This window comes from Accipiter gentilis, chromosome 8 (assembly GCF_929443795.1).
Source record: "Accipiter gentilis chromosome 8, bAccGen1.1, whole genome shotgun sequence".
NCBI lineage: Eukaryota > Metazoa > Chordata > Aves > Accipitriformes > Accipitridae > Astur > Astur gentilis.
The window spans coordinates 38,576,698-38,598,990 of NC_064887.1; the positions used below are offsets into that span (position 1 = coordinate 38,576,698).

The 22,293-nt window shown below is 53.4% G+C and overlaps 3 protein-coding genes across 3 annotated transcripts; 1 reads left to right on the top strand and 2 right to left on the bottom strand.

Annotated features, from left to right (window-relative positions):
* Window positions 1-1,996: 1,996 nt before the first annotated feature.
* LOC126041618 (GRAM domain-containing protein 2A-like) lies at window positions 1,997-5,760 on the top strand. The gene is made up of 12 exons (XM_049807562.1): window positions 1,997-2,262; window positions 2,936-3,070; window positions 3,257-3,341; window positions 3,558-3,731; window positions 3,827-3,925; window positions 4,071-4,142; window positions 4,257-4,316; window positions 4,605-4,668; window positions 4,964-5,077; window positions 5,218-5,299; window positions 5,562-5,669; window positions 5,748-5,760. The coding sequence occupies exons 1-12, from the start codon at window positions 1,997-1,999 to the stop codon at window positions 5,758-5,760; spliced, it is 1,272 nt and encodes a 423-aa protein (XP_049663519.1).
* A 648-nt stretch (window positions 5,761-6,408) lies between these two features.
* TEKTIP1 (tektin bundle interacting protein 1) lies at window positions 6,409-7,686 on the bottom strand. The gene is made up of 4 exons (XM_049808771.1): window positions 7,613-7,686; window positions 7,023-7,255; window positions 6,639-6,764; window positions 6,409-6,551 (listed from the first exon to the last, which is right to left on the bottom strand). Exons 1-4 carry the CDS (start codon window positions 7,684-7,686, stop codon window positions 6,409-6,411), a joined length of 576 nt encoding a protein of 191 aa, XP_049664728.1.
* Window positions 7,687-8,104: 418 nt separating this feature from the next.
* On the bottom strand, window positions 8,105-19,661 carry FZR1 (fizzy and cell division cycle 20 related 1). Its single transcript, XM_049808760.1, has 13 exons — window positions 19,556-19,661; window positions 18,347-18,472; window positions 18,041-18,104; window positions 17,490-17,617; window positions 16,947-17,029; window positions 16,339-16,522; window positions 16,064-16,129; window positions 15,489-15,591; window positions 14,639-14,823; window positions 13,511-13,744; window positions 13,325-13,429; window positions 12,388-12,480; window positions 8,105-11,521 (listed from the first exon to the last, which is right to left on the bottom strand). The coding sequence occupies exons 1-13, from the start codon at window positions 19,622-19,624 to the stop codon at window positions 11,480-11,482; spliced, it is 1,482 nt and encodes a 493-aa protein (XP_049664717.1). The 5' UTR covers window positions 19,625-19,661; the 3' UTR covers window positions 8,105-11,479.
* Between the last annotated feature and the right edge of the window lie 2,632 nt (window positions 19,662-22,293).

Consider the following 22,293-nt stretch of genomic DNA (forward strand, 5'->3'; position numbering starts at 1 on the left):
GTGAGTCACCCGGTGCGCAGAGGCCGTGCGGCGAGTCACGGCAGCCAGGCATGTGCTGCTGCTGTCTGGCAGCGCCTTCCTCAGCCCCTTGGGCAGACCGGAGCTGGGACTCGAGGCCACCCTGACCCGGCAGGCTTGGGGGGGGATCAACGATGGCGGCCACAGGGGTGCTGGTGCCACCGTGGGCACTCTGCGGGTCCAGGGTCCCTGGCTGTGCCATGCTGTGGGGTGCCCATTCTGGGGGACAGCACTGGCACCCCGGGGCACAGCCGGCCCTGCTGAGCGGCACATTTCACCTCCACCTCGCTGGGGGTCCCTGTGCCGCCCCGTGGCCCTCTCGCCCTCTTGAGCACCCTGCCCTGCCTGACCACCGGGCACCGTGCTGGGGTCAGGCCGCGGGGACCGAGGGCACAAGGGAGATAGAGCTGGGGGGAGATGGGCTCCGGGTGCGTGTGCCCGCGTGTGTGCCCGCATGTGGCGTGTCTGCACGTGCACACCCCAGCCGGTGTGCGCTGCAGGCGTGTGAGCGCTGGCCTGCCCGTGTGTGGGGTGCGTGCATGTGGGCACCGTGTGCGCATGCCCCGTGTGCTTGCACACGCGTGTGTGTGATGTGTGCACATGTGCGTGCCGGGCACGTGGGTGCAGGGGGCATGGGCCTGCAGGGCTGCCATGAACCCTCCATGGTGAGTGATGGGGAGGGGGTGCTTGGATGAGGGGGTGTCTGTGTGTGAGTGGGCAAGGGGGGGTGATAGGTGTAAGTGTGTGTGTGTGTGGGGGGGTGCACACCAGGGCACGGGGGGAGTGGTGGTGAGTGTTTTGCGTGTTGCGTGTGCGTGTAAGGGGGGGGCTGAGTGCATGTGACGGGGGCGTGGGGGCGAGTGTGGTTGGTGACACACCGTGTGTGCCCAGAGTGCTGGGGAGGGGATGGCACTGGGGGGGGGGGGGGGGGGGGAGGGCTGCAGCACCCCACGCAGCGCTGTCATGCCACGCTGTGCTGTACACAGGGTTTATGGCTGTTACCCACAGCCAGCCAGCGTTCTGGGAAAGGCTTTATCAGCCCCAGTCCAGAGAGCAAGGGCTGAGCCAGGGCGGGGGCTGGGGCTGGGTGCCCTTGGTACATGTCCCAGCACCCCACGGGGAGGATGAAGGCCTCTCCCCAACTGGCCACCCGGACCCTCGGCTCTGCTCAGCCCCCCAGCCTGGTCTCACCTCCTCTCCGCTTTTCTCACTCTGCCCCTGCCTGGGGCTCGGCCTCTGGGAGCAACCTTCTGTCCCGCAACAGAGACCCTGGGGGAAATGGTGGCAAAATTTGCCCTGCAGGACTGCCTGGGGAGGGCACAGGGCACGAGGGAGCCTCTGCTTGTGGGGCTGGAAGTAGGGAATGGGCACCAGGTGGGCAATACTGCAGGGTGCCCATAGGATTGTGGAGTGGGCTGCTCCGGCTGTCAACTCTGCCTGGGAGTGGGATGCATGTGCAGCTTGTCTTGGGGGCAGCTGAACTCCCCTCCCCAAGGGCTGTGGTCACAGAGGTGCCTGCAGAGCATGCTTTCACCCACTGGGTGCTCATTCAGGTCCTGCGCAGCCCCCTTTCAGGGCAGCGCAGGTGGGAGACACTGGAAAGGCAGCTCTGCTCACCACAGCCACACCTGGGGCTGTTTTTTAACACATCCACCCCCCGGTGGGGGTCCTGCACCACACTGCTCCAGAGGATGCAGAGGGGCCATGGCCAGGGACCCCCCCCAAGGGTTGGGAGGTCTGCAGCTGCTTAGTGCCCCTTCCCACCCCTCAGGCTGCCCCTTGGGACTCCCACTGCCAGGGGGACACGTGGGCTGGTGCCAGCATCACCCTGATGGCACTTGGCACACCGGAGGGATTCCCTGTGCAGAAGCTCCCCAGGCCTGGCGAGATGGGCAGGCAGGCCCGGTGGCGGGATGGCTTCCCACATCCCACTGGGAGCCAGGGTGCGTGGCCCTCCCCGGGCCATGCCGTGGCAGCGATGGTATCCGTTCACCCCTTTGCAGCCCCCCAGGCGCCCTGGGCTCAGCGTCGCGGGCTTCCACCCAGACAGCCCTGGGTTGGTATTTGCCCCGACGCCTCCCTGCAAACCTGCTGCGGCCAGTCCCGGCCCCGCCTGCCTGCCCTTCCTTGCCAGTGGGAAGAGGAGGAGGAGGCAGTTGCGGGCTGGGAACGGCTCTGGAAGGAGCGTGAGCAGGATACAAGCCAGGCTGTGGGACAGGAGGGCTCGGCTGTGCTCGCCACCAGGTATGGCGTGGACTGGGCAGGAGCTGCCCCGGCGAGGGGGCTCTGCTGCCTGCATGTGGATCTGGCAGCTGAGCCTTCTTCCCGTCCCCTACGGAGCCAGTGGGGCCATGCACCCTCGCTCCGAGCACCGGGAGGGACCCAGGGGCCATCACACCCCAGTTCCCACCCACAATCCGGCAGCAGAGCTGGCCTGGCTGCTCCCGGGGACCTGGCATCTGCCCTGGCAGACGCCGTCCCTCCCACCAGGACAGGTTACAGGCTGGCAGGACAGGGTCCAGGTGGCGCTGGGTTTGGGGCCTCTGAGCTGGGAAGGCTGCAAGGACAGGAGTGCGGCATTTCCCCGGAGCTGGCTGGTGGGACGGTAATTGTGCCGCTCCCTCCGGGGCCGTGGGGCAGCAGGCAAGGACTAACCACTGCCCCGCTGCTGGCACTGCTGCCTACGGGCTGCTGGGTTCTCCCCACTGCTGGGCAGAGCTGTGCTGCTGCAGAAACTGTGTCACGGAGAGAAGCACTCGTGTGATCAGGTGGGCTTTGCTCTCTTGGTCCCAGCAGGAACTGAGCCATGTCCTCTCTGGAAGAGGGACTGGCTGGTGACACCGTCATGGGAGCTGCTGTGCTGAGGGGATGAGCAGCATGGGGCCTATCCCCCCCTAACCTGCCCCATCTCCCCCAGCTGCCTGTCGGACTCATCCTTCATGCTGGGGAAGCTGAGGAGGAGTGGAAGGGGGGGGCTGGTGGAGAAGCAGTGGCAGAGCCTGGAGGAGAGGAGCAGCACCGGCACCCGGCTGGGGCACCCTGTGCTCACCAGGTGGGTTCTGCACCTTGCCGGGGACATGTCCCCGCACCCCAGCCCTCACCTCCCACCAGTCCGGCACACCCATGCCCCCCACCCCAGGTGCTCTTGCCCGGGTGAGGTGGCACAAAGGCCACTTGTGTGCACAGCTGGGTCTGCAGGCAGCCCCACAGCTCATCCCTGCCTGCTGCTTCCTCCCAGATCCAAAACCTGCGACCCCTCCTTCTGCACGGACACAGAGCAGGCTGCGGTGGCCACGGGCAGGCAGGGAAACCCGTCCCCGTCGGTGAGTCTCGAGGCACAGGGCTCAGGAGGGTTCACCCAGCCCCAGCGCCACGGTCCTGGCTGGATGGTCTCTGCGGGGCAGGTGCCGGGGGAAGGCCCGTCCTGGTTTCGTGGCAGAGGTGGTGATGCAGCAGGGGTGCTGCGGGGTGCCTGTGGTGCCAGGGCTCTGCCCCAAGCACCATGCCATGCCAGCCCCACGCCCCGGCCTCCCCTGCAGCTAAGCAAGCGTACCGCAAGTTACCGCAAAGCTTTCGGGGAGCTCACTGAGCGGGAAGAGCTGCTGGCCTGCTTCTCCTGCGCTTGGCAGAGAGAAGTGCCCTACCATGGCCGCCTCTACATCACCTCCCACCACGTCTGCTTCTACTCCAGCCTCCTGCTCAAGGACATCAAGGTGGGGTGGGGACGGGTGCGGGGCCAGTGGCTCTGGCGGGGGGCACAGGCAGCAGCCAGGGACATGGTGATGCCACCTGGTCCCCCCTGGTACAGGCTGTGGTTCCTGTCACCTCCATCTCAGCCCTCAAGAAGACCAACACGGCGCTCCTGGTGCCCAACGCACTCAGCATCCGCACTGCCGAGGGGCAGAAGGTAAGAGTGGGGACGGGGATGGTGCTGGGAGCAGGGCAGCTCAGCCTGGGGCTATTTGGGGTGTCCTGGTCCCTGTGGCCAGTGGGCTCTGGGCCATGACCGAGGGAGCAGCTCTGGTGCAAACCGCTTTCCTACTCCCCGACAGTTCCTTTTTGTGTCACTGCGCCGGCGGGAGGCCACATACCAGCTCCTGAAGTCGGTCTGCAAACACCTGCAGGTATGCACTGTGCCAGACCAGGGGCCGGGCACGCAGGGGCTCTGTCCCCTCCATTGCAGGGCTGTGGAGGAGACTGGCACCCCCCAGCACCCCCTTTTATCTCTGCTTGTCCAGGACAACAGCTGGAGCCCTCTGGCCTCTCTGAGCAATGAGGAAATCCTTAGGAAGCCTCTGGTAAGGCTGAGAAATGGTCAGCAAGAGGCACAGCCCTGGCCCCCGGGCTGGGAGGGGTACGGATGCAGTGGCGGCAGCCCACACTGCATGGGTGCCTGCCCCCTGGGAAGGCTTCCAGGAGAAATGTGGAGTTGAAAAGCCCCAGCCCAGGCCAGCACAGACCCCAGGACCCTCAGGGCTCCCTCCTCAGGGCTGGCACAAGTCCCATTGGGTCCCACACATATCCCCATTGCTGTGGGGTGGGTGCCTTGGGGACCTGTACCACAACTGGGGCTTGTCCTTTTTCAGACCTCAAGCCAGTCAGACCTGGAGCAGAGTACCCCAGAGCCTGACAACCTCCAGGAGCCGCTGGGTGAGCTGCTGCCCCACAGCCCCCCTTGCACGCTTGCAGCTCTACTTGTGCAAGCACATGTGTCCTCACCTGCATTTCTGCGTCACTGACGTCTCTCGGCTCCGCTTCCCCTCCCCAGCCACGCATGGTCCAGGAGGGACCACACAGCCCTTGGCCACCTAAACAGCATCTTCCACAGCATTGGGGAGCATAGGATCAGCTCCTTCTGATCCAGTGTGCTCTGCTGGATCCCCAGGACCCCCCAGTTCCCTCCTGGTCCTGGGGTGCTCATCAGATGTCTCCTGGTTGCACGCAGATGGGCTGAGCCCAACACCAAGGCAAGCGGAGGAGGAGGAGGATGAAGAGGTGGCGGCACTGGCTCTGAGCAGCAGTGAGCGGGTGCCCTTGGCAAAGCCACGGAGCTTCTGGGGTGGGTCAGGGGGCCCTGGGGAGGGGGATGCTGCTGGGACTTGATTCCAGGGCTGGCACCCGGCCCCGGGCAGAGCCGACCATGGGGGCCAGGTTGAGGGTCTCAGCAGCCCCAGCACTGACACCACCTCACCCTGGCAGGGGGAGCCCACACCACGCTATGGGCACAGATCACCACACAGCTGAGCCTCCTCAACACCATCCTCCTAATCTACCTGCTGCTGTGAGTTCCCAGGGCCTGCTCCTGCATCTTGCGGCTTCAGGACACCCCCCCCAGGTCCCAATCCCCGCTGCACCCCAGCACAGGCAGGCTCTCCAGTGTGACACTGGCAGCCCAGGGTTCCCCCACTCCCCTTTGGGCACCCGCACTGGCCTCGCCAATGCGTCCCCAGGGCGAGCACACAGGAGCCCAGCCGCAGCACTGTTCTTGCCCCATCCCTCCATATGGCTGTAATCCCTGTGCCTGATGCCAGCCTGTCCCCCAGGATGATGACCCTGCTGCTGTCCTCGATGTACATCGGTCTGCGCATCACGGAACTGGAGCAGCAGCTGGCATCTGTGGAGGCTAGACCAGCCCTCAACCTGTCACAGCAGTGAGTGGCAGGGGCTGGGGCCCCCGCTGTCCCCAGTGCAGCCAGGACACCCCCTTCACCCTGCCTCCCCCTCTCCAGGTACAAGACATGAGGCCAGCAAGGACCCAGCCATCACCCCAGCTGCAGGGGACGGGCTCAGGGGCTGCTCTGAGCCCCTCCTCTGCCTCTCAGGAGAACAGCTAGGAGCTCCATCACCAAGTACCTTCCAGCCCCCCCAATACACTTGGGGAGCCCACACAGGCTGTGGGGGTCCATCTCGATGCCCTGCCGTGTCTCCTCACCCTGAGTAGCAGCAGGAGGAACCCGGGCAGGTCCCCGGGGGGCAAAGAGAAGCACACAGGGTCTGACTGGGGTCAGATACCCATCACCCACCCGTCCCTAGCCCTCCCTGCCAACGGGGATGGCAGGCAGAGGGGGACCCAGTCTTGGGCAAGGCAGGGGCAAAGGGACAGACTATTCTATTAATAAAGATGTGACCCCCTTCTGGGAGCACGCTGGGCTGGAGGGGGCCCTGCATTGCCCCTTCCCCAAGGACACATGGCTGCCTTATTCCTTGGAACAAGTGGAGGGAGGCTGTGAGCTCCCCAACGCCGGGCAGGATTTGTGGGCTGGGGTGATCAGCACCCTGCTAGGGCAGATGCCACAGGACAAGCACCAACCAGTGTCCCCTGCCCCCCCCCCCCCCATTCCCTCCCTGCACCCCAGGAACAGGCCAGGACAGCAGCAGGACCAGTGGCTTTTACTGGCAGGTGGAGGGCTGGTGGTGGAGGAGGTTCCAGGTCCTGATGTCCTGGGTGGCGAGGAGGGGGCGGCAGAAGGAAAGCGCAGGGACGTACCCTGAGCTGTCCCCCTGTGCCCGGGGGCTCTGGCTGCGGGTGACAACTGGGAAGCAGAGGGGAAGGGGGTAAGAGGGGGCACAGCTGGGGGCCCCAGGGCCCTGAAGCCAGCCAGGCCCCCCCAAGCTCTTACCATACTCCTTCCCCAGGACGGGTCTCTCCTGCCAGAGGAAGGGTCCCCAGCGGGTGCAGGGTCCCAGGTATGCAGCAGGGACAACGGGGTCCCACCAGGCCACTTCCCGCAGGTGCTGGGCATAAGCTGGGGGTGGGGAGCAGAACTGGGGAAGGGGCACAGCAGGACCTGCACCCTGCAGCAGGGTCCCTCCAGCCCAAAGCCCTTCAGCTCAACCCTATGCTGGTCTGGTTGAGGGGTCCCTGGGGCTTCCCCCCCCCCACCTCCAAGGTGCTTTAAACTGAGGCACTAACAGCTCCTCGCCCTGCTATTTTCTCAGCCCAGTTCCCTGCGCCATCCGCCCCCCAACCTCCCCCACCTCAACCCCCCAGCTCAGCTCCATACCTGGGGGCAGAGGATCCCGCTGCCCCTGGCCAGCGTGGGCCCGCTCCCAGCGGCGGTGGGCAATACCGGAGGCAAGAGCGTACCAGGGGTCCTCCACCTCCTCATCCCTGCTGTTCAGCCCCGTGGACCAACTCTGCCCCACAGCATCCCAGCCTATGGGGGTGGTCTTCCAGCGCACAGCCTGCTTCAGCAGGGGGGCCTGGCGCGGTCCCCACAGCGTTATATACTGGTCGCTGGGGGTGGGAGGGAGCTGTCAGGGCTTCATGCCCCCACCAGCAGCCCCCCAGGGCTCAAGCAGGATAGGGGACACATGTGTGGGGGTACAGGGCTGTGCACCACTTGTGGGACATCCTTAAAGGCAGCGGGATCTGATGGGGCTAGAGGGGGGGTGGGGGGCTAGGCACTCCCCCCCAGGTGGTGGGACCAAGCCAGTAAGGTCAGCAGAAAAGCTGCCACATTCTCCCACAGCCAGATCCCTGCTGGCAGCCCTCCCTCCTCCACTCCAGGGAAACTGAGGCACAGCCATGGCACAGGACTCGGGCTCCCAGGGAAGGGGCAGGGGTTTCTCCTCTCCCAGGCGAGGGTCCTACCTGTACAGGGGCAACGGGAACTCTGTCTCAAGGGTACTCTGCAGGACCCAGGGTCTGTGCTCCCCCAGCTCCATGCCTGGTGCTGCCCACGGCCTCACTGCAGCCGCCCTGGCGCAAACAGTGCCGGAACTGGCACCCGGCAACTGCCCCACACCAAGGCAGGGGAGACCGTGGGGGTCTGCGCCAGGGCAGGGGGACCTTTGATCCCTTCCTGCCCCGCAGAGGGGAACAGGGACAGGGCAGGGAGGGCTGGGGCTGCACCTCCCTGCTTTTCTAGCAGTGGGAAAACAAACAGGAGCAGGCAGGCAGGAGGAATAAACCACAGGCAAGACTTGCGCTGAGAAAGGTGCCACTTCCAGCACCAGGGGCAGCTGCTGTGGGGACCCCAGGGGCCTTTGAAGCCCAGAGGGCAGCTCCAGAGGGGCCAGGGACTTGCTGCACCTCTTACCTCACTGTGGAAAAGCAAAGTGGAGCCACCAAGCCCAAGAGACATAAATTCACAACTTGTTTAATGCCAGTTAGATTGCTTTACATGGAAAAGTTACAACGCTCTATTTTTTTTTTTCCCCACCATATGATGCCTTATATATAACAATGCCACAAGGTCGCAGACTTTATCACACAAACTCTGGGAGGACCCTTTGCTCAACCCACCCGCACGGTTCAGCACTTGCAGGTCACACACTGAAAACAGAAGCTTACATTAGCTTTGCTCTTTTCCCCATTTAACACACCGCAGCACACTCCAGCCAGCCGACAGCAATCACACCGCTCGCCGGCATGAGCCGAGGCGCACACACCCAGCCACCAACACACACCCTTGCAGTGGAAGACCTGCAGAGAGCACTTCTGGGAACTCCACTCCTGCCTTGGCAGCTGCGAGCAGGGTGGAGGAAGGCGTTTGTGCCATGCCTGAACAGCTAAGTCAATCTGAACAGCTCGTTCTCACCATGCTCGTTAGCCAATTCGCTCAGCCACAGATCAGCCATGGCTTGGAAATCACTAGCCCTTCTGCCAATCATGATGGGAGAAGTTGCAATGAGCCAACTTGCTCCCAAAGCAGCTTCAAAGTGAGAAAAGCGGGAGATGTAGTTTGTGAAAGTCCCTAGCAAGAGAGGAGTGCGATGCAGGGACGGAGTAACAAGGGGCCATGTTCCACACCCCCCCCCGCCCCAGCACCCGGGGGTGCAGCTGGGGACCCAGATGCTGGCAGAGCAGGGAGCACCGAGCTGCGGATGCAGCACAGGCCACGCATGCCCAGACAGTGCTGCCCACTTCCCCAGAGGAGTCCCAGGAGCTGCTGGGGCAAGCACCCATGTGGCAGAGTGAGAGGCAAGGCCACCCCTCCATCCACCATCCCTGCAGGAGTGCCGGGGCAGCTGCCACGCTCGCCCTGTGCCACTCCATGCCGCTGCTGAGGTGCCCAGCTCCCTCCTCCTCCTCCTGCTCCAGAATGGGCACAAACCAGTGTGAAACCACCCCATGGCCGAGACCTGATGTGTGTCTCCCACCCCCCACGCCCCCAATCATCTATTTCTTCCTGGAGGAGAAAGCAGCATCTCCTAGGGGTCTGCATGCTGGGATTTAGGCAGCAGACAATCCACAACAGACAAGAAAGTCCACAGCAGCAGCTACCAACCACCTCCAGCCCTGGTGTAAACACCCCCGTCCCTGGGCTCTGGTGCCCGACAGGACAGACACCTGTGACAGACCACATCTTGCTGCGGGTGGCCTTTCACTTTAAACCTGTTTGCCAACTTAATGATCTGACTGAATTTTAACAACTCCTCAGTGCTTTGCGGTGCTCCTTCCACATGATGAAGTTTAACCGTGCCAGTGAATGTAACAAGCAAGAAGAGAGGGCTAGGAGGCCATCAGATGATTTTTAAACCAAGCCCTGTGCTCCTGCAGCAAGAGCTACAATAAAGTAGTTGTGTTGAAACCACATTTCAGAAATTACATTGAAATTACATTTTGGAGGCAAGTGAGGCTGTAAGATGACTATGTAGCTGCCAGTTTGGGCTTTGGAGGCTCAGTGCTGTCAGACTGCTAAGAAGCAGTGAGCTCCCGGCACACGAGCTCCTCATGAGTGCCTCCAAGTACCTGCGACACGCAGAGGTAGCACCCAGAGCCTGATCCAGGCACTGGTGTAACGGCACACACGGTCAAGGCTGTGGTGAACAGAATGGCACCTCACTGCCTCTCTCCGCACCAGCCTTCCTATACCTCAGAAGCTCGCCCTAAGGATACCAGTGGCACTGGGGAGAGACAATCATATTCCCACCACCACCCGTACAGTCTGGTTTCAGGGAAAGAAGGGGAAAAAAAAAAAAGGGGGGGGGGGGGGGGGAAGAGATAAAAGTATTGCCTATGCACTCTACAGAGAACAGGTCAAGGTCTATATACACAGCCAGGAAAATCCAAAGGCGAACAGGAAACAGCACTCACATCCCAGTGCACTAGAGAGAGGGCAGGAGGCAGGCAGGAGCCAGGCGCACGGCAGGGAGAGCATTGGCACATGTACAAAGTAAGACAGGAACAGGCTGCTGCGACCGTAACAGCTTCTCTTTAAATTAAAAGCAACACATACACACAAGTGCTTTGCGTCACATCCCACGGCACTCATCACACAGGCTCCAAACACACAAGCAGGCACTCTCTTCCCAGACAACTTAAAAAAAACAAAACAAAACCAAAAACCCAACAACAACAGGTCCCTGGCTTTGACTTGGGAGATAAAAAACAGCAACACTTCTTCTTTGCTTTAGAGAAAGAACCCCCCCCCCCCCGCCCCCCGTCTCGCCCAGACATGGTGTTTCCCCCCTTCCAGCCAGAAGAGGCCATGCTCTCTCCAAAAGACAGATCCACATGATTGTTTTGCTTCTCAAATGCATCTCAACTGCTTTTGTCCTCAGGAAGACTCCAGAGCAACCAGCCTGCCACAAATGGCACTGTGGGAAGCTCCACATGCACGGTGGTTGTTGGTTGGCATTTTTCTTTTTTAAAGCCATTGTTTTTCCTTTCTGTTAACTAAAAGGATCAGCCCAGAACAGAACATGCAATAACAATTTCAGAACTTTCTGAATGTGCTCCCTCTGAGGTGGAGCCTCTTCAAGTCTCCTCCAAAGTTTAGAGCCCAAAAACATATTTGTTTGAAGGCAGCTGTCAAGCATGCCAAAAATCAAGCTGTCTTACAGGAATGATTGTATCAAGTACTACAGTACCTATTGGGGAAAAAACCCAACCAATCAAACAAACAAAAAAACAGAAAATAAGCAGTTCTCCAGTTTCTTCATGTAACGGGGATACCAGGCTACAAAAAATGCCCTTAGATAATCAGAGGCTAACGCCCAGCCTGGAGCCTAGCCACCTTGCACCAGTTGTATTGAACTAGTCTGGCTGGCTCCTACCTCCAAAGATGTCCATCCAAGAACAGGGGGACCCAGAGCAGCACGTTAAACCTGTTCCCACATAGGCAAAGATACTCTCATCTCTCCCAAGAGGGGACAACACAGCAGCTGGGATGGCCTTGGTCTGGTCTCAACGATCCACGTCATACATGTTTTCTCCAGTATACAACACGAGGGTGGGAGGATGCTGGTTTAACATTTCTCTAGTACCCGTTTCCCTTTATGAAGGATGAATCCATAAACCTTTGGCAGTTCCCTCCCCTCCCCAACCCCATCCCAAATGCTGCCCAGCGTGGTTCACAAGCACGTATTTAATTAGCATCTGTTGGGTCCGTCCTCCAGTCCCACTGGCACTCCCTCCCCTTCTGGCTGATCGTTTGGGGTTCCATGCACACCAAGGTAGTGGTTTTATCCTGGTATGTCAGGCTGTAGTCTCCTGGGTCACAGTTTATGGGGTTTATCGTATCCTGGTAAAGAGGTTGAGAACGGATACAGACTCCTGACAAGAAAAGACAAAGCAGGTTCTAAGTACTCCACAATTGTGCTGCAGAGTGCCTTTTTTTAAAAACAAACAAACACCCCCTCCCCCCCCCCCCCAAAAAAAAAACAAACCAAAAAACCCAGCTGCTAATCTGGTGAGGTATCTCTAGCTCAGGGCATGATCTGAGCTCACCATTCAAAGTCCAATACCATAAATATTCCCATGGGTTTTTTCCAACTGCTAACAAGGAGCATGGCAGGCAAGCGTGCCACTCCCACAGCTTTGCACAAAGCCGTACCCCAGAGCTGTCAGAAACCAGGGGGACATGCAGCAGTGAGCAATACCAACTCCCTGAAGCTCATTCCTTAGGATCTCTCTGCCATTGTCCACTGCCTCTGCCAGACACCCAGAAAAGCTCTCGGAGCATCTGGCACAACCTGCTTTCCGTGATGGTGAGTTGTCAGTGGCAGCATCCACAATCCCTTTTCCATCCAAGCCACCATTTTAAGCAGTTTCCTAAGGAGCTAGGGGATAATAATCTCTGAGGACCAGGTCAGTTCATAGCAGCATGCTAGCAGGGAAGATGGTGGGCTTGGGGTGAGCAACCTGAAATGCTGCTACGTTCAGTAGCCCTGTAACAGCCAGAAGGATGTTGTGCCACACTGCCTTGGGCGCAGAGAAGCAACCTTTTATATCATTGGATGACTACAGATCCCTTTATATCTCAGCAAAGTTTAACCCTTCGCTGCATCCACCCCTTGATCTGCAGGATATGGTGAAGAGATCAGAGGCAAGGCAGCAGAACAAACTTGGACTGAATTCACCCCCAAAGGCTGAGCCTCCTGCAGGACACAGCTGCAGCCATCCACACAATGCATCCTTACCTTTGTCGAGCGAGTTTTACTGAAGACGTTCCAGAAGCGCAAGGTTTCGTCTCCAGCTCCTGTAACTATGGCTTCCCCATCAGGGGACATCGCCTAAGGCCAAGAGAGAGCAACCTTTAGCATCTGTTACATTTTTGAGGTTGAAAACAAATCATCATTGGAATGCATGAGAGATATTCAACTCTCCTTCCTACTTGGCTGGCAGCGAGAAACCAAACAACTACCTCTGCTTTCATGTGCCTTATTCAGTCTCAGTAGGTGCCAATTTGAGCACTTGCATCTTACTTATGCAGCTATGGAACACATGGGTGGAATAATCATAAAAAGGATTCTTGTGTTAAGAAATCCAAGCCATTTGTAATTGAGGCTATTCCTCTCCAGATTATAAATATGTGTTAAGGCGGGAAGTGTGATATGACTGGCATTTGCCAGCTCTATTAGTCACTTACATTGGAATCTACCTCACAAAACAGTTATCAGCACATTTATCATCTCAGTTATGAACCCGCTGAAAGCCCTATGTAACAGTAACAAAGCAGGTACGAGATCAATGTGGATTAACTGCACCAAGCATTTTAATGACAAATTAGGAGGACTGAAAGCATCAAATTCTTCCACTGCTGGCAGTCACCAGTGAAAAAGCATACAAGTCTTAAGGGAAGAAGAAGAGATGCTTGTGCTTCCTCAGAAGAGTTTTGGCAGGCTCTGCTATTCATTAATAAAGCCTCACATTTCCATAGCAAATCAAAGTATCCCTTGCAGGCAAGGAAACCAGATACAGAGTGTTTTTCATTGCTTCTAGGGCAGCATTCATATCTCCACCTAGGCTACAGGCAGCTTACAGTGCCACTGGCACTGCGGCTTTGGGTCTTATCTCAGCATATGCACAGCCAGATGAGCAGCTACAGAAGTTTTCAGAGATGTGGCCATTGCTTACCAGATATAAGACTCGGTACGAGTGTCCTGTTAGCTTTGCTACTTGAGTTAACGAGGGGTACTTCCAGACGAGGATCTGGTTCTGCGAGTATCCATGGGTACTCACCTGAAAGGGGAGAGGGAAATATGCATCATGCTTCCTAACACAAGACAGCTCAGGAGCAGGACTGCACAGGGAGGAACTTACTAGCTCGTTGGCATGTTTCGACCAGGCCAGGTTGCACACTTGCGACCCAGTGTCGATGCACTGCAAAGGCTGCCCGGTGAGCGTGTTCCAGAAGCGTATGCAGCGGTCAGCTGTCCCACCACCAGAGGCAAGGAGTCCATGCTGGTGTGGAGACCAGGCAATAGCTTTTACTGCTGCAAGATGCTCTGTGTATTGTTGGACAGGACTCAGGCTGGAGTGATTCCAGACAAGGAGCTGGCAAAGAGGAGAGAGGTGATCGAATTTGCGCTGCAGTCATGTGTCCCCAGCACCCAAAGGCCACAATGTTGCACTGGGACTTATGAGGGCAGTCGGGCAACAAGATGATTTCCCACAGCTCTGCCCAAGCACACGCATCTCCACTCTGCACTTGCAGCCCTGAAGTCAGTCTCGCCCTGCCACCACACTCAGCGGAGGAGCCATTCTACCACTGGGCCACAAGGAAGCTAACAGTCCTTAAGGTAAGCTTATGAAGCCAAAGACACAGTGTCACTGAACATGAACTCAAACCCTTCTTTTGTTTTTATGGCTGTATTATTCCAGAACAGATTTAGAAATACGCTCAAGTTCATTAGAAGTTATTCTGAGCAGGAGGAACTCTGTACAACCACGCTGTCACGCAGACACTGGGCAAATTCACTACCTAGCAACCCACTCCAAAGGGCTCTGAACACTGCTTCTCCGTAACAGATGCTTCTTCCATATGGTGCTCAGTGAACTACAAGCCTGCATTATAGGTATTAGAACTTAGATAGCTCTAAACACCGTTTCCTTCTGCATACATAAACATTATTGCAACAAACTTGACTAGATGCTACCTAAAGTCAGGAAGTACAGCTCAGCAGTCGCTTTGTTGAACTCAAACGCCTGAGTAAAGCTATAGATTTAACTAGCCAAATACAGAAGCAAAATTAAATCTGCCTTTTTAATTTCATTAGAGAGAGGAGACCAAGTAGAAGCTTAGCATGATTTATGCTTTGACACAGTCCAACAACTGAAACAAAAGCCCATTTCAGAGAGGCTGAATATCTTTAAAGAAAGGGGGTCAGACATTTCTTGGTGAAGACCTAGAGACATTATGCTTCACGTGACTCCTTGGAAGTACTATACCTTATTATCATTTCCTCCAGAGGCCAGGAGCTGATGGTCTGTAGACCATTTGAGCCCACAGACCTCCTGCCTGTGGCCTTGGAGCCGCCGCTCAGACTGGAGGGGTGGGGTGCGTATGTCCCTCTGAAGGATCATCCTGTCTCGACTCCCAGAAGAGAGCTGGTCTGCGTTCCATGCCAAGGCACCTGTAACACAGGCAGAGCATAAGAGTATGTTGTGGGAGTCCTGTGCGAGCAGGTAGGCAGAACACAGCCACCACAGTTGCCAAGGTTTTAACAACAACAACAAAAAAAATCAGTGCTTAGGGACCTCCCTTATATCCACTGTCTGAAGTCCTAGAATGGCATACAAAGAAAGATTAACCTGCACGAACTTACTGAAGGTATCACTAATGCCGTTTCACAGTGCAGTAAAGCACAGAAATAGAACTTGGAAGGTGCCTTGACTTCCCAAATCTCACTCCAGCATTCAGATTCACAACGCCTCTGAGCAAAAAAGAAATACAGCCCGCAGAATAAGGGAACTGGAAATCTCAGTGTAAAGCAGCCTGCCTGCAGGGCTGAAACCGGAAGCCAGTGGCACTGAAAAAAGATGTTGTAACCAAACCTAAAATGCCTCAGACATGGAGGAAACACCTGCTGCAGTACTCAAACACCACCACACCCAAGATCAGAACACCACAATTACTAGATGATAATATTTTGAAGACTGGTCAAGACATAGCAGGGGATAAATATAAATTCTGGTACTTTTTAAGGTCTGCTGTTTCAAGCAGATCCCTTGCTTACAAGGAAAAAGTTCAGTCATGAAGAAACAAACCATGTGAAACCTCTGCCTCCCACCTCCTTACCAACTCTGGCTGTGTGGCCCTCTAGCATGGAGAGCTTTTTTCCTGCAGCTGCATCCCAGATCTGTACAAAGCCCTTGTGAGTGCCAACAGCTACCAAGTTCCCCTAGACAAACAAAACCACGATCAGTAAGGCCAGTCAAGGCAGACATAAAAGCTAGAAGCTGAGGAAGAGACTTGAGATAAATCCCACAAGATGGAAAGCATCCAGAGTTCTTCCATTTTACATCTTTTCCCTACTGAGAGGGCCAAGCAGCCTGGCTGGAACATATTTATTGTAACATTTTATTGTCAAGAGTTGGAGAAACAAACTGGCTCTTTCTCCCTCCCACACCTCTTAGCAAATGCCTTGAGAACCTCAAGATACAAGAGGTTGCTCTCTATCCCCTCTCATTTAGAAGAGAAAAATAGTGCAGACAGGAAATCACATTTGACTTGTCTTGCATACAGGGAGTTTGGGGAAATACAGGAAAGTGGCCCAAGAAGTTAAAGCCTGTGAGGAAGAGCTGTACAGCTACAATGATAGTGTCTTAAGTTACAAGCATTTCAGCTATCATTGTTGACAATGTTATACTGACCCGTTCTGACCAGCCCACAGATGTTACAGAATCTCCTTCCACAGAGAGATCACACAGTCGGGTTACCTTGAAAGTAGGACAGAATGCAATAAGAAACACTTGTTATTGTCATACTACACCGTTAACTGTCTCACAGACTAGTACCTAGTTTGGGACAGAGCATTACAAGTGCTGAATCCCTCACACAGCACATTCCATACCTCTGAAAGATGCTACGACTGGAAGAGACCCATGGCAACAGGTACTTCACTCTCCAGACACTGATGATCACTTACCTGGCTAGTACAAGCACTCCATAGGTAAACACAAGTCCCAAGGCCAACGCTGAGGACATTAAGAGAGGACCAGTCCACCAGGTTCAGGTAGAAGTCATCCTGCAACTCTGGGGCATCCAGCACTTTGAAAGGAATCTTTGAGATTTTCCGAGTTGGTTTTCGAGGTGATCTTAGCAGCTTCTGACTATTTACAAGAACAAATACAAAAACAACTACAGGATCTTACACATCATAGCAGATGGTAGACACAGATGTAGCTGCTCTTTAAAGTGTACCTGCTTTTCTATAGAAATGCACAGACACAGAGCTCGCAAAATTCCTTCCAGCAGCTGAGACTGGAAGGAATTAGGTTCTGCTTCTATAAAGGAGGTAGGGAGCAAAAAGGTAAACTAACTACTGAAAGCTGGCCAAGACATATTAAGTAGCTAGGCAGGTTAGGCACCTGCAGAAATTCTTGGAACTTGACTGTCCCTACTTGTTATCTCCCCAGATTTCCAAAACCAATTCACATTGCAATCCTGGGTGCCTTAGAAAGAAGCCCTAGAGAACCTCACTGAATTCTCTGTCCCAACCTTCTCTTCCTGCAGTCTGTGGAGAATCAGTATTACCTTTTGTTGCTGACAGGAGACAGGGAATACGGTGAGACCTCATTGCCATCATCTGGACTAGACCGTTTTGTGCTGAGCGAATACTGGATAAAGAAAACACATCTAGTAAGAACCCCATCACGCCCAAGACCTAGGGGATCACTAACAACACACACTGGTGCCCAATGCCTAGCTAACTTCAACACACACAGTCAGATTTTCCAGACTTTTCAGTTCCTCCCTTCCCCAGGTGCTCCAGAACCATACAAAAAACCCCCTCATCTCCACCAAAGTCCAAAAGCTCGATTTGGTGATTTACCACACTGTCTAAAAAAGCTTGGTTCCAACTCAGCTTCCTTACCAGTACAGAAATGGGAAGTACGAAGCTTGCTGCAGATAATTATGTTCTGTTTACAGGCCACCAAATTTTGTTATCAACAGCTTATCTTAGTCAAGCCACAATGCTAACTCACTTGCACTAGCAAACTGGCAGAACTGCGTGCTTTGCTGCTGTGACACACACGTGCAACCTCCATTGGTCTTAATGCAAAGTAACCAACTCACAGTGAAAAGAGACTTCTTCTCCGGGGTGGACGGCTGAAGCCTCCTGTCTTCCGTCTGTGGGTCTTGCACCTTCTCAATCCCTGCTCCTAAGAGTTCATTCTTCAGCAAGGCAGAGTAAGCAAGACCATCTGTGAACCCAAAGAAGCACTTAGGCAGGGGACTCTGAAGCTGCAAACAGCTCTGCAGGGAGTGGCAGGATCACGTCTGCCTGACTTGTACATTCACAGGGCCTCTTAATAAGCCTGGGGCCCAAGTCTGGAACCAAGATTAGCAGCAAGCTTCCCCTCCTTCCACTCCATCAGGGAAGTGCTTCCATGGCACAATAAATCAAGAGATACAAATAGCCTCTTGCTTCCCAGACGCTTTTCAGAAGCCTATTGAGGTGACCTGGTATTCACTTGCATGATGTGGTCATTTCCTAAAACAGCAGCATGAGTTTTTGCATAAGCATGAAAGTGCCAGTGTTGCCTTGATTTCCAAACTTGCTAACAGTTTGAAATAAAAGCTACAGGTGTGGCACAAGTGAACAAGTGGTAGAAAAGTGGTCTTACCTTTGCCATTGTCTGATGTAGCATCCTTTGCTTTTCTGTTTTGACTTGGAGATTTTTCATTTTCCTGAAAGGGAGAAACATGTTATCACCATAGAGAAACCTCATGATATATGTTAAGGTAACAAACGAAGAAGTCTCCTGGACCACAGGGGCAGCCTGTTTGAAGACATGCATTCAAAGGAACTCTTTTGGGGCAGCAGAAAACCATAGTGCAGAAGATAAGCAGAGCAATTATGCCAACCAAAACAAAACGCACCATTTCCTCAGTTCCAAGACTGAGCTGTAGAAGAGAGGAGCAAAACTTACATTTATTCTGTGGAAGTTGATGCTCCAGTTGGCCCCAGCTCTTGAGGGAATGAATCTGTCACCATGCTTACTGGGAGAAGACATCGGAGAATTGGAAGGCGTCAGGGTTCTTCTCATCTCTGCCACCTGAATTGAAGAATAAGACACACACACCAACAATTGTTGATCACAGCAGGGGTCTGAAAAACATCAATGAAGTCTTGTCAAAGCTGAATATGCCTAAGCAGAAGAGCCAAGCATCAGTTTATCCCCTTAACAGAACTAGTAAGCACGTCAGAGTCCAACTGTCACAGGAACGTCTGTCAAAAGAAGCAATTAAACAGCCTCTTTCTCACTGCTCCTTCTGAAGCTGACATTGTCAAGGCAAACACATGGAAGGCTGGAGTGGGGTAGACTGCTTGCAGGGTGAGCAGCAGACTCCTCAACTGCAGTCACATTCTTTTTCATAGAATAATTTATGTTGGAAAGGACCCCAGCTCAGAACAAGGCTAATTTCAAAGTTACATTGAAGGTCATTGCCTCACCCAGTTGAGTTTTCAGTATCTCCAAGGATAATGACCCCACAAGTTCCCTGCTGCAGTGTTTGGATGCCCCCACTGCGAACATTTTTTCCTAATATCTAACTGGAAATTTGCCTGTTGCAGCTTGCATCCATTGCCTCTAATCCTTCCACTGTATACCTCTGAAGAGAGTCTGAGTCCATTTTCTCCATCACCACCCACCAATTAGTTGAAAGCGACAATTTCACCCCTCCTGAGCCTCATCTCTTCCAGGCTGAGCAACACAGGTCTCAGCATCTTCCTGCTCCAGCCCCCCAACTATCTTGGTGGCCTCCGCTGGACTCACTCTATCTCGTCAAACCCTGCAGTTGGTTTATTTGTTTGTTAGACCCCAACTTTCTATGTTCCACATATACTTACTGAGATTATTTAGTAAAAAGGCATTACTGAGCTATATAAAAATACCTTAATTCCTTTTTGCAACCTGAACTGAGTTAATATATTCAAAAGCTTTGTTGAAGTCAAGTTGTTCAGTTATTCCTAGAGCAGCTCAGGAAGTCACACCTGCTCACAGCCCAACAAAAGACTAAGGTCTGCTTCAAAGAAGTCCCATATCTTTCAAAAGCTCAAGTGAAAACAGTCACAGGCAAGACAGACAACAATTTAACAGTCAGACTAAGACCATTTAGTATAGCCCATTCGTACTTACACACGGCATTGTGTTTTCATTCTGGATGTTGATTTGGCGTAGGAGACGTCTCTCATAATCCTGGTCCATGGTGGAAAGCAGAGGGGCTGGGAAGTTCAGCAGACTCAGGAGTTTATGTTCATGAAGTCCAATCAGCAATTAGTCTGCTGCAACAGACAGGGGAAGAAAAACACCAAAATATTATACCCCTTCCCATAGAAGCAGCTCCTTCAGAATCTCCTAAGCCTGTTCTTTAAACTTGAGACCACTTTTCCTATCCAGAGCATTGGTATCAAGCTTGTGATACAGCACAGCGCTGCTAATGAAAGCGTTCTGCTGTATTATTGCCCTTGGTTGCTGATTCACATGAGCAGGCAAACAGCATTTTGTGTCTGACAGGACCTCAGCAGGCAACCAGCACAACTAGAGCAGAGACTGTGATATTCAAACCCAGCCTGTTCACATGAACTGCAGCAGCACAGTTTAGCAACCCTTCAGTACCTGGGCATGGAAAAACCAGACACCTACAGCCTATCCCAACACAGCCAGATCCATACCTCAGGCCAGAGGCACGACAGCAGCACACACCACTACGCTGAAGCTGGTTGGGATACTTTTAGCCATGTTAGAAGCACTGCAGACTTAGTACCACACACTGCAGGAACACAGGTAGCTGTGGACTAGGTAGCCCCCTGGGTTAACATTCAATGTCTGATGTCGGTGCTGTCCCAAATATTCCTCTTGGCTAGCATAAAGCTAGCTCACTTATGGCTATACAGTCTATAAGCAACGTTAAGCATCTTTCAAGCATATGTTTTAGGACAGGGCTGCTTCATAGCCTAGATTTGGCTGGCTAGATTACACCATGCATCAATAAAAAAAATTAGCTAACACTTCAGCGAGGATATGTAGTCACAGCCCTTCTCCGAGCTCTGAAGGGCATGGATCCACATCATTAGTGCCCAACCTCCCCAACTCACATACACATCATGCTTTGTCCACAGCTCATGCTGACACAAAAATGCCAAAGCCAGAAGAGACATGCCAAGGTGGTCTTTCAACCCAAGATAAACATCTCCAAAGGGAAAGGCGGAATCTAACACATACACCACCCAAAAAAATCCCCACAATACACAGGCATCTGGAAGCCATGCAGAATGTAAAGGGATTTTGATTCCCTGTTACTGTATAAACATTTACTCCTGCATCTGGCCAGAGTCCAAGCTACAGAAATGGAGTACAAGATACAAACTTGTGGCAAAATCCAGGAGGCAACTGCACACAAACGGCTGTGCTGGGAGAAAGCTGTCTAGGGACGAGCCACACACTGCCACGCTCAGGGCCTGCCACGAACTGCCTTCAGATTCCTCCACCAGCGGGTAAGGTTTGCTGTGAAAAGGTCTACTTCCAAGAACAGAAAACCTACCCAGGGTTTACCATTAAAAATTGGAGGCAAGTTACTGAGCTAAGAAGAGGGGTACAGCAGCACATACTGTAATCCAGTGAGATGTGATTAAGTATTACAATATTCTATGAAATTAGCTTGAAAGCGAGATAAAGCACACAAACTCTGGACTACAGTCATCTGTTAGCTAGCAGAGCTACTTTCCTTTTATCTAAGCCATTTGTTAGCACCGAAACTTGGACTTCTTACAAATGTTGAAATGCAGAGGCCTTTTCTTCCTTGCCATTAAGCATGCCAACACTTTTACAGGAGCATCCCCGAAATAGATAGTGCCAAGCTGTTTCTGAGTACACCTGCTTACCTCTGTCACCTCCTCCCCCAAGCTTTTTTCTTTTTTAATTTATTACATTTCTCCCATATGTTCTTTCAGAGGCAAAACTGGAGAAAGCTACCAAATTTAACAGTAATCAGCTTCCACCAAATGAAGTGAAGAGTCTGAGATGGCATTATGGTAAGTGAAAAGTTAGAAAAGTCTGCAATGTTATTGACAAAGGAGGTTTAAAAAAAAAAATAAAAAATCAGTGTATCCCATGTCAAACACTCCCTCATTTCGTAGTGTACCTACCACTATCCTCACCTACCTGTGATCTACCAAATCAACCTTAGAGGTTAACAGAACCTCTCAAACCAAGCATTTCAACAAAATGCCCCCACCCCCCCTTTTTTTTGTTTGTTTTGTGTTTTAACACCATGAATAAGAGAGATAAGCTTGCAGAACCCACACGAGGAGCGTGATTCAGCTGGGGAACACCACACATTTCAAGTGTCTTCCCAAAACAGCTCAGCACAGTATTCGTGAGAGATCTAGATCCAGTTACACAGCAACATGACATTTTTAAATCTGGATATGAAACACATTTGCTTTTAGAGCTTTTCATTTGAGTTCCCATCTGTACAAATTTCGACTACAACTTCTAATCAGAAATACAGCATACACAGATAAAATAACAGAAGAGACTGCATACACAGAACATGTCATTATTCAGGTACTGAATATTTATTGCCATGTTTTTACCTCAAAACCTGTGCTACTAAATACAGGCCCAAAGAGAAGGTAGCATCTCTGGTTTTGGGTAGGCCCTTGCTAACCTGAAATTTGTTTGTGGGAAGTGGGTGGGTTTTCCATTTCCCCTGAAGCAAGTAAGAAAGGCTTTGCCATAAGGACTGGGAGTATGTGCACTGTAAGTTCTCTTTTAGTTGAAGAAATAAAAGATCTCCAGGAGCTATATGTTACATACTCTTTTTGGATATTATTTTGTTACCAATTATGTAGTTCATGCCTGGAGAAGAGAGG

Coding starts and splice junctions, on each gene's coding strand:
- FZR1 (XM_049808760.1), bottom strand. CDS start 19,624: ATGGACCAGGATTATGAGAGACGTCTCCTACGCCAAATCAACATCCAG. Junction 17,030..17,489: donor AGAAGAAGTCTCTTTTCACT/GTGAGTTGGTTA, acceptor TTCTTTATCCAG/TATTCGCTCAGCACAAAACG. Junction 16,130..16,338: donor GGAGTGCTTGTACTAGCCAG/GTAAGTGATCAT, acceptor CCTACTTTCAAG/GTAACCCGACTGTGTGATCT.
- LOC126041618 (XM_049807562.1), top strand. CDS start 1,997: ATGGTATCCGTTCACCCCTTTGCAGCCCCCCAGGCGCCCTGGGCTCAG. Junction 2,263..2,935: donor TCGGCTGTGCTCGCCACCAG/GTATGGCGTGGA, acceptor CATCTCCCCCAG/CTGCCTGTCGGACTCATCCT. Junction 3,732..3,826: donor TCCTGCTCAAGGACATCAAG/GTGGGGTGGGGA, acceptor CCCCTGGTACAG/GCTGTGGTTCCTGTCACCTC.
- TEKTIP1 (XM_049808771.1), bottom strand. CDS start 7,686: ATGGAGCTGGGGGAGCACAGACCCTGGGTCCTGCAGAGTACCCTTGAG. Junction 7,256..7,612: donor TTCCCGTTGCCCCTGTACAG/GTAGGACCCTCG, acceptor TCCCACCCCCAG/CGACCAGTATATAACGCTGT. Junction 6,765..7,022: donor GCGGGATCCTCTGCCCCCAG/GTATGGAGCTGA, acceptor CCCCACCCCCAG/CTTATGCCCAGCACCTGCGG.